The sequence below is a fragment of the Condylura cristata genome, unplaced genomic scaffold (assembly GCF_000260355.1).
Source record: "Condylura cristata isolate star-nosed mole 26May11 unplaced genomic scaffold, ConCri1.0 scaffold00008, whole genome shotgun sequence".
NCBI lineage: Eukaryota > Metazoa > Chordata > Mammalia > Eulipotyphla > Talpidae > Condylura > Condylura cristata.
This window is the reverse complement of record NW_004567109.1, coordinates 39156550-39167614: the sequence shown is the minus strand read 5'-3', so window position 1 is coordinate 39167614 and position 11065 is coordinate 39156550. Positions and strand designations below refer to the sequence as shown.

At 36.5% G+C, this 11065-nt stretch overlaps 1 protein-coding gene across 10 annotated transcripts in view; it reads right to left on the bottom strand.

The window, feature by feature from the left end:
• SGIP1 (SH3-domain GRB2-like (endophilin) interacting protein 1) overlaps positions 1–11065 on the bottom strand; it is a 160814-nt gene that overhangs the window by 3664 nt on the left and 146085 nt on the right. For all 10 annotated transcript variants that reach the window (XM_012722328.1, XM_004679086.2, XM_012722324.1 and 7 more), the window contains 3 exons: positions 6894–7026; positions 2326–2528; positions 963–1027 (listed from right to left, as the gene is read on the bottom strand). In XM_012722328.1, coding sequence (XP_012577782.1) covers positions 963–1027; positions 2326–2528; positions 6894–7026 — 401 coding nt within the window. The remainder of the gene's footprint in view (positions 1–962; positions 1028–2325; positions 2529–6893; positions 7027–11065) is intronic.

Below are 11065 nucleotides of genomic sequence, written 5' to 3'. Positions count from 1 at the left end.
ATCCCCAACCAGGGAGCTGACACACATGGCACAGCAGACCTCTCCTGTCTTGTCTGCTGCTCCCCTCAGCAGTGTATTTCAGTGAATCTTCCTGTTCTGCTCCCCATTCTGCATCTGGTGAATCATCTCATGCCCCCCCCACACCACCCCACCCCTGCACCTCTGGCCTGGCTCTTGTATGCATAAAAAAAATAAATTTGGGCTCTCCCCAGTGGCACAACGGGTTAAAGTGCTGCAATGCAAGCTAGCTGCAGCCGCTTCAGTGAGAGTTCAATCCCCAGCCCCAGAGGTGATCCACATGGGATGGCAGGCTTCTCTTGACCTGCCCACTGCTCCCCTCAGCAGTGTATTCAGTCAATCTGCCTGTTTTGTTCCTCACTCTGTCTCTGGTGAATCCTCTCACTGCCCTGCTCCTCTGGTTTGTATCCCAGATCTGTCTATATTAATAAGTATATCTTTTAAAAAAATAAAAAAAAATGAATCTTTAAAAAAAGTTAACATAAATAAGCTAACTTACTAGAAATTATGTTTTGCAGACAAAAATGACTAAAATTCGTCATTAAATATTATGAGTGACTCTTTAGCATGCCAATAAAAGTGAAATTAGACTAAATGGTCCTTCAAAATTTGGGGGCATGCTACTTAAAAGGCAATGCATTTTCTATTGCATGATTAACAGCAGCTCTGGATGAAGTGTGGTATCTGTTACAGGATGGAAACAGATTTCAGTAGTAGCCCTGTTCAGCCTAAAGATGGCCTGTTATGGCATCTTAGGTAACAAAGATGAAAAAGAATTCACTGGAGAATTATTTGCTTTTATGAGTTGACATAAAGCAATACAAACATGAAGTGAAATTCTATGCATGTTTTTAGTGCCAAGGGTGTTTTGATTAATAGTTAATACTATCTAAAACTTATTGCAGTATTACATGTTAAACGATAAACTAAATCTGTTATATTACCTCCATTTTCTGACTTCTGAGAAATATCAGGAATCTTCCACAATATTCTTTGTTGTTCAGCATTCCTGAAAATAAGATAGGTAAAAATCCTTACCATATTCAAGGCTTTTTGCTTCATGAGTGTCATATTTTTTCCAGATGGGGTTAATATAAAAAGACGGATTCCCCTAGCAGTATATTCAATAGATCTACTTATTCTGCTCCCCACTCTGATTCTGGCAAATCCTCCCACCACCATCCCCACCCCTTTGGCCTATACTACAGTTTTCTATGCATAAGTAAATAAAAATAAACAAATAAAAAGATGGCTTTTAAACATGTTAGCAACAATTTAAGCATTATCTATCTATCTACCATCTATCTTTCTATCTGGTCTCTCCTTTCCCATTCCTTATCATAATAAGACAACAAAGTCAGATAAATTAACATTTAGTGGACAACACAGAGTCAAATGTTTTTAGTTCTGAAAAAAAAATACAGTGTAAGTTAATCAATTAATTCAAGTAATGTAAATTGGAGCTGTCAAAAGGAATAGCATTCCTGTTCAAAAAGGTCTATTTTTCACTTCTGATCCTATGAAAAACTGGAATGTTTCCTTGGAGAATAACTTAAACAGTTGCAGTGGCACTCAGTGTCTGCTCACTGTCTATTTTCCTGCCCTCTCTGGTGTACTTTATAGACAAGAGGCTACAAAAAAAAAAAAACAGAACCTCTACATTTTTACATCTACATCTCACTTTCCCCGTAGTGAAGGTGCTGAATACAAATTCAGCTCCACCAGTTACATGCACTGCATGAGATTTGGCGGATAGAGGAAGGTACAGATCATTGTCCTGTTGCTTTCCTGGCTGTTCTGTGCAGGCCAGCACCTCTGAAGTGTCCTCAAGCTGTGCTGCTTACAAGTGATCCTCAGTAAAAATCACCATCAACGAGGCACCATGTGGGGTCTTCTAAGTACAGTTAGACCCCCAGTTCAATCTCCAGGTTTGTGGATGTTGAGAAGAAACTGAGGCAGTGTCAGCAGTGTGACAGTGGTGGTTCCTGACTCAAGGGTTCCCTCTGCAGCCTCCTCCTTTCCTCCTGCATGGCGGTGGCAGAGGTAGCTGCTCTCCCATCTGGCCAGTAGTGAAGCTCTTTGGAAAAATTTCTTGGAGATCTAGCTTAGTTCATGTTTCACTGGCACTTCCACCTTTGTGTGGGCATCATAATCCCTTTGCTAATAATTTTCTTCTACAGTGGTTTCTGCCCCCGGCCCTGAGTCCTGGCACCTGGGACTCCTGTGACCCATCTCTTCCGTGCTAAGTCTCTGATCCTTCTGCCCAGAGGAACTCTTTGGGGAGGAGGGTAACTAGTGGCTCCTTACCAGACAGCTGGTGGGAGCACAGCCTGGAGCTTGGTCACACCTCCATCAATGGGGACGAGGAACTGCACGTTGTTGAGGGCCACGGCAGTTGTCATGGCGTCGGTGTTGTATTTGTAATCTATGCGCAGGTCAGTGCTGGCAGGCTCACACCGCCAGTTCACTGCCAGGTTCAGCGGTGTGGATTGGATGCCCTGGGCAGACACCTGTCCAGTGGGCAGGAAAGAGGAAGGTTAAAGTTCTACCTTTCATCTGAGACAATTAACAGAAGCTCTGATTGTCTGTTAGGGGCGTGTTCTGAGATACTGAGGTGTCATCAAGTTATGCTGTTTACAAATGAGCTCGCAGAGAAAATCACCTTCAACAGCGCCACGTAAGAGAGGGCAGGGTGTTTCAAGTCAGCTGGTGCAGATTAAATCAAATCAAGTACTAAAAAACTCTGAGGCATATTACAGTTTACAATGCACTTTTAAAGATATTTGATTCTAGCCCTATGTTATCTTTGAGTTACTTAACAACTAACTATAATATGTAGATGATGAACATGAAAAATCTGGCTTAGCTACCAGAGAATTGACTTTTTTCTCTCATCTGTGAAAACCCAACTTCATGTACATATTTATTTGAACAGTTCTGACCTATAAATATGTCTACTTTTGAATCCAAACATAATGTCTGCTGAGCCCCTTCATTAAATAAATTACAACAGGGCCCTTCCTGGTGGCGCGCAGTGGGTTGGAGCACAGCACTGTGAAGCTGGCCGAGACAGCTTCAGTGTGAGTTCGATTTCCTGCCGTGGAGGTGATCCACATGACGCAGCAGACCTCTCCTGTCTCGCCCGCTGCTTCACTCAGCAGTGTACTTTGTCAATCTGCATGTTCTGCTCCCCACTCTTTCATTGGTGAATTCTCTGATCGCCCCTGTACCTCTGGTCTATACCCCAGTTCTGTATGCATAAAAAAATAAAATCTAAATAAATAAATAATAGCATCTCTCTCCTTAAATATAAATAAGTAAATTACATTAAATGGTTCACAATTGTTCACGTTTATATATATTTTTTCCCAAAAGTTATTTTGAAAATTATCTTTTAACAAATATGACGGGAGGTCTCATTTCATACTTGTTGACTTATAACAATTATAAAGACACAGATTTATTTAGTTACTTTTAATTTTATCATCAGTATTGTTTTTAAATGAAGTACGATTTTTAACATCCTTGTTAATATTTTCACAATAAAAGATCTCTCCCCTCTGGTGCTGTCAGAATAGTTTTACCACCACAAAAGTACCCATAGTCCATTGTGCTTTCTCTTCCCCATATTCTCACCTTTACCCTTACCCTCATTTTCTCCCCTCTTCCTCTTCCTCTCACTCCACTCCCAGAAGCCTCCAATCTATGATCACTGTTCAAGGTTTGGTTTTAAAATCTATCTTTGTATGATGCTTTGTTTGGTTTCTTTAGAGTCAACCAACAAGTGAAACCATCCAATATTTATCTTTCTCCCTCTGGCTTATAAAGATGTAAACTTAAATGAGATAATGTATTTGAAAGTACTCTGACAACTATGAACCCTCATCTTTATTATTAATGAAAAATTTTAAATGATGTAACATTGTATGATAGCCTTATGTAAGTTTCCTTATGCATCATTATAAATCAATACCAACATCAACATCAACATTGATATATTACATCAAGTTCACATTATGCACATTATGTTAGTTCAGGAGGGGGTCACACAGTAGCTAGGAGTTGAGGTCAAGGAGTTAAACAGTAATGGAATGAGTCCTGATTCTGTCATCTAAAAGTTGAATGATCTTAGACCAGACACTAAAACCCTCTAAACCTCAACTATTTTTTCATCTGCCAAATGGGAATTATAACAATAACATTTATTACTTAAACTGCTACTAAAAATATAACAATAATATTTAGATTTGTTGGGGAAGATTGAAAGAGATTTTATGTGAAATTTTAATGCATAGTACCCTAGCACATAATATGTAATTAATATTTTAATACATATTACCTGTTAATGTTATAATATTTGCTGTTAGTAACACATCAGTGAGTTGGACAAAGCATGTCATTATTGCATGGGATTTTCCAATGTAAGAACTTGAATCCACGTTCTCTGACTACTGAACTCCACTGTCTGTTTTCAATTCTAATAGGAATTGAGATTGACCAAGGACAACTCAGGCTGAGGAATTAACAAAAATGTATCTTATCTAATAACAATAATATTAGAATTATTTACTTTTATTGGGCCTTTCTCATGTATCTAGGAGGTATACATGTCATTTACATTAAACTTCTTTTTGAGCATTTTTTTCTCTTGCCTATTGTTGGCCTAGAAGAACCAAGAGGGGCAAGGGATGATTTCCTTGACTATAGAAAATTCTTGAGGTCAATTCAAATAATGTATATTTTTGTTAGTTTTTAACTTCATGTCATCTAATGTACCACTTTAAAATACTGAAGTTTCAATCAATACTTTTGACTGATGAAAGAAGACAATAATGATTTGAATTCTGATTCACAGAATTCATTGAAAAATGATCAATCTTATCATTTCCTGAATTGTTCACTATGATGATGAATAGCTCTAAGAAATTCTCTTTTTACATGGGACACTTCAGAGATCATGTGTTTATGACCTTAGAATTTTATTTATGGATTTTGTTGATCTTGAAGAATATAAACAACTCTTCATTGGTGTAGAAATGCTGGCCTATCTGGGCACCACAAGGAAAGGTTGTAAAGGCAGGTTGAGCAGAGAAGTTAGGAGAGGTTGCTACAGAAACAAGCCCATACATGGGTTCTTTTTTTCAGCTAACAGAAACAGCTTTTGACAACAGTTTTATCAGATAACCATTATAATAGTTTTAACTTTAATGATCTTTATCAGCACAATCTTTTTATTTAGAATTCTATTGTGAGAAGGCTCAAAGCTGATCACTTTCAGCCTTTGCCCATTTCTAGTCTTTATCCTCCTCAATAGGTCTTAACTCCATGGTAGTTGTTCTACCCAGAGAGATGTTTTTGGATATGTGAGGCTGTATTTTTGACTGTTTCAAATCGACATATTGGGGGATGTTACTGATGGCCAGAAACTTAACATGTTTCAATTAAGGATAATCCCACCAAATACTAGTTGTGCCTCCTATCCAGTTCCTTGCATGTTAAAACAAAATGACAGGCCCAGACTATTAACATTCATAAACTATTCTAAAATATATTAGGTTGTTGTTCCTCACAACAATTTACAACATTTAGATATTAATATCTAGATAAAATATCTAAGTGGGAATCATTACTACCCTTATAAGCAGGTGAAGAAACTGAAGTTCATAGGCTCAGTGCTCAGTATCTGTGAACTTAGCTAGTAGGATGTGGAATTAGCTGCAGAATTGTCTTCTGCTTGTACCTTAATATTTTATACTAAACTCACACTGAAAGAGGCAATTTTTGTCTACTTTCTAAGTTCACTTAATAACAAATATGGAAATTAAAATGATAATTTAACTTTCATTCCAGCCTACCGGGTATATTAGCATCACCTGGAGGAATGATTAAAAAATACAGAAAAGTGGGTCTCATATTGAATGAATTAAGTCGAAATCTTTAGGAGACAAGTATCAGGGCCCTACAGATATGTATCTCTTTCTCTGAATAGATTTGGTTTTAATGTACATGGTTAATGTCTATATCTCTATATTTATACATAACATACATATCCATCTATGTATCTATTATTTGGCACCAGCTCAGAATCAACATTTGTTTAGAAGTTCCTTAGTAATTGCAAAGTAGTCATGTAAAAAAAATGTATATAACAAAAATATTTTACCATCTTAGAAAAATAATGACTATATTTAATAAAATACTGTAAATGATCTAGTGGCTGGAGAGCTAGTGTCTGGGACTCAATTAGGTATTAAAGCATGCTGGCTGGAAATAATTTGGTATAAACAATCCTATATTAAAAAAAACAAGTTCTCAAATATTATACTGCATCTTACCAAACATTCTTTTAGCACTGAATTATTTCTTAACATTAATCTTACTAGAAAATATTTCATAGAACTATCATATTACAGAAAAAAAGCCCACCTTATTTTTATTTAATCATTTAAAAGACAGTAATGTTTTCTTTAATTTTGAAGTAATGTTGGTTTGCAACATTATAAAACATTATAAAAGTCTCAGAGATATAGGTTTATACTTTCAGATGTACAGTAATGTCACTACAGTGATCTAGTTTATTAATACTGATAATCTTAATTGATATAGTAAGCTGCAAATTTATTTTTATGGCATGTTGCTCTGACTTTATAATAAAATATTTTAGTTAAAAGTTTAAACAGATGAGGATATATACAAATATTTATGTCAGTAAGTAGTTTCCATGCAGACATTTAAGGTTTCTGTTTCCTTATAAGTAATATATCTTACATAATAGAATAAAAATATTTTTAAACTTACTTTTAGCTAGTGTTAGGTACTTTAGGATATACATTTGTAACATGAAAGAGACATCTTGGCCATATAAATTAGTTTACCTGATATTTGAGCATGTCCACATTATAATATGTAGCCTGGGGTTTTTGCTCAGACACTTTCTTTAGGTGCGTCATCAAATTTGGCATGTTTACCCAGAATTCCTTGGTATTGGCATCATTTTGGGTGTTATCACTATTCAATTGGGAAGAAAAATGATGAGTAGCATTTTACAACAAATATAACCACACAGAAGCATTTTAGCAAATGGTCCTCTGATTCTAGATCCATCTTTGACAATTTGTAGAGAAGCAATAAGAAGAAATAGGAAGATAAATAGTTGGGACTTCATCAAATTAAAGTTCCATGCATCAAAAGAAACAGTAACCAAAATGAAGAGACATTCTACTAAATGGGAAAAAAAAAATATTTGTACATCATACAACTGATAGAGGATTGAAATCAAAGATCTACAAAGAGCTTACACAACTCAGCAAAAACAAGGCAAACAACTTCATCAAAAAGAGGGGTTTCTCTGGTGGTGCTGGTGTAAGGGTTAAAATCTCAGCTCTATCGGGCCCTCCCTGGTGGTGCAGCGGGTTAAAGCACTGCACAAAGAAGCTTAAGCCACTTCCGCATGAGTTTGATCCCCACCTGCCCCGGAGGTGACCACATGGCGTGGCAGACCTCTTCTAACCGGCCCGCTGCTCCCCTCAGCAGTATACTTCGTGATCTGCCTGTTCTGCTCCCCGCTCTGTCTCTGGTGAATCCTCTCACCCTCCGCATCTCTGGCCTGTACCCCAGGTCTGTATGAATAAATAAATAAATCTTTAAAAAAAAAAAAAATCTCAGCTCTACCAAGCTAACACCAGCCACTGCAGCATGAGTCTATTCCTGGCCAGGGAGTTAACCCCCATGGTGCAGCAGACCTCTCCTGTCTTGTCTGCTGTTCCCCTCAGCAGTAAATTTCAATTAATCTGCCTGTTCTGCTCCCTACTCTCTCTCTGGTGAGTCCTCTCACCTTCCAACTCCTGTACCTCAGGCCTACACTATAATTCTTCTATGCATAAATAAATCTTTAAAAAAAAATTCAAATACTCAAAGTCTCAATTCTTAAAAAAAAAAAAAAGGGGGGGGGCAGAAGAGCTGAAAAGAGACTTCTCCAAAGAAGAAACACAAATGGCCAATAGGCATATGAAAAAGAGATAATAATATAAGCACTATCTTGCTTTTAGTACTATGGCAGTTTGAAATGGAATTATGTTAATTGGTTAAAACCCATAGGGAAGCATTATTGTATTGCTATAAATCTCAGTGACTGTCCAATAATACCAACCAATCATGATGATAATTGGTTGCTTCAAGAGTGAATTATTTATTAACATAAACTTAATAGCCTTTTCTATATTACCACAGTTTCCTCTGAATTAATCTGCTAATGCAATCAAGAAGCTAAGCATCGATTTTTATTTTAATGACTTGAACAGTAGCTTTTCAAAAATTACCAAGTTAAAATTGTCCAAATGTCAGTGTGGTCTTTATTGCCAATGAGAAAAGGCAATGTTAAAATTACCATACTATCTTTTTAGCATTCACAATATTTCAACCAAGAACATCCAAATCATAAAAAGTGTCACTTCATTTACAAGATGATCCTGGATTTAAATCATGATAATTACAATAAAGAAGTAGAGTCCAGTCCTGATGAACTAAGGAGTTTTGTATTCCTAAGGAAGTCCTTAGCTTTGTTCAGAGATTTGTCCACAGGCTACTCAGCTAACTTATTTTGCAAAGTTTGTTCCAAGGACAAGAATTTAAAAAAAAAAAAAAAAAAGGATTTAGGTAAGAATGTGAGAAATTGTTGAAATTGTTGCTCATTTTTCAGGATCCAACTTATTCAGGGACTTGACACACAACTTGTCGCTATATAATACATAATAGCAGTTATAATATAATACATAATAGCAGTTATACTTCTGAGCACTGATTATGTGCTAAGCATGTCGCTTAGATGAATTATTAACTGTTTTATTAAAATCTACTTTGCAAGGGAAGAATTATTCTTTTCATTTGAAAGATGAGTACATTTTACAAAAAGAAAGTTAAAGGTTAAGAAGTAAGATTAGATAAAGGCAGATATAAGGTAGCTTTTTATGATTCATCCTTTTGAACTGAACAAATGAAGAGAGCTGAGTCAGAAACCATGAAGGCCTTAAAACAGCTACTTGTCTGCTAGGAGGGTGTGTTTGTGGGGGCCAAGTCTAGCATGACTCATGTGGTTCAACTATGCTCTGGTGATTGAAAACAAGTAATGTTCTATGACTTTGGGCACGTAGGCAATGGATGAAAAGACATGAGGACTGTGACACTTTGTCACTGGTCAAACTGAGCAAAGAGTGTTGATGGGGTCATCCAAGTTTTTATTATTTCAAGCATCCAAATTCCCTGGAGTTTCCAGAACCGTAGCTATACAAAGAGGTAGGCAGTAAGAGTACTAGAAAGTCAATAAAATAAAGTGGTTTATTGAAGGTTGAACAAGTAAGTTAGCAGAGTCAGGATTCAGAAGGAAGAACCATGAAAAATAAAATTAACTGGCCTATGTGCATATTATATTCATGGAGGAGAACTGAAGTAAGAATTCACTGATTTTCAATCATCAATCACATTTGTCCTTAATCTTTATGGAAGATTATTTCTTTTGCCTTTTAAAACCTGGAATCATGTTTATCAGTTATGCTATAGTGAGCACCCACGAGGGGGAGATGACATTGGTAATTTCCTGAAAGGCCTGTGATTTTTTTTTTCACTGGAATGATGAAAAAGTTTTGTTCAGTGAAGAAGGTGAGTGACTATATTGGTTTTCAAATTCCAAATACCAATAATTTTTACTCATTTCTACATACATACTTGGGCTTGACTAGATTTTTAAAATTACAGTTGGGCTATTGATTCATTCAACAAATATTACTTGTTGCTACTAGATGCCAAGTACAGTGGAAGGTACTATGGATTAGTTGATGAACCTATAAAATTTATGTTTAGTTTCTCATGGGTTTTATAGTCCTGTGGAGGATACGGGTTAACAAAGAAACACAAAAAGACATAAATTAAATTTTATTAGATACAACACAGGAAAAGAATAGGGTACCTTGAAAGGGAATAATAAGACATACATTATTTGGGGATGGCAGTGATGGTAGGTAGGGAGGAGACTAGGATGGGGTGGGTGGTCAGGGGTGATTAAGTGAAATTGAGATCCAAAAAATGAGCAGGAGTTTGGTGAAGAAGGACTGAAATAGCACTGAATGCAAAGGAAACAAATAGTATTGGATGTAGAGGAAACTCATGCAGAGATATGGGAAAGTGCCATGGATATTTATAAAATGGAAGGTCTGGATGAAGTTATGATTCTGGGGTGCGGATGAGTAGAGGATGAAGACAGAGAGGCAGTCCACCAGGATATGATAGGCCTGGAAGATCTGTATATAGGATTATCAACATTCAGCTGTCATATGTAAGAAGGGGCAAGATTGTCATTGGAGAAGAGAGAAAGAAGTTATAGTGGCTCAGGATTATGACTGTGGTTATTTGGACAAGAGAAGTCATGAAAAATTGAAAAAATGGTCATTTTATATTTTTTAGATGGAAAATCAAGATTTGATAATGGAGAGGAAACTCTCAAGCATGACTTCTTTCATCTCATTCATTACAAATAATTAACTTGTTAATCATTTATAATAGCATGCACACATGTCTGAGTATGCATGTATGATACTCATTCAGATTTAATAGCTAGAAATTGTGAAGCACATTTGTATAAACAAATTCACAGGAGTTTCTTCGACTTAATACATGCAATGTTACATCAAAACAATTATCATTATAGTGATTTTCAAGCTTGTAAAAAGTAGTGTGTGTTCAAATATCATTTGACTTAAAAAGAAGCTAATGGGGGTTTTATATCTATTATTTGGTTTATTTCCTACCATCTTCATCCATTGTCTATTGATAGTAAGTAAAATAATGAACAAATGCTCATTATTACAAATTTTATTCCTTAAATGTCCCTAGCCATTTGAGATACTTGGTCATTAAAAAATACATCTGGGCCCTCGCTGGTGGCGCAGCGGGTTAAAGCACTGCACTGAGACGCTAAAGCCACTTCCGCATGAGTTCGATTCCCGCCTGCCCCGGAGGTGACCACATGGCGTGGCAGACCTCTCCTGACCCGCCC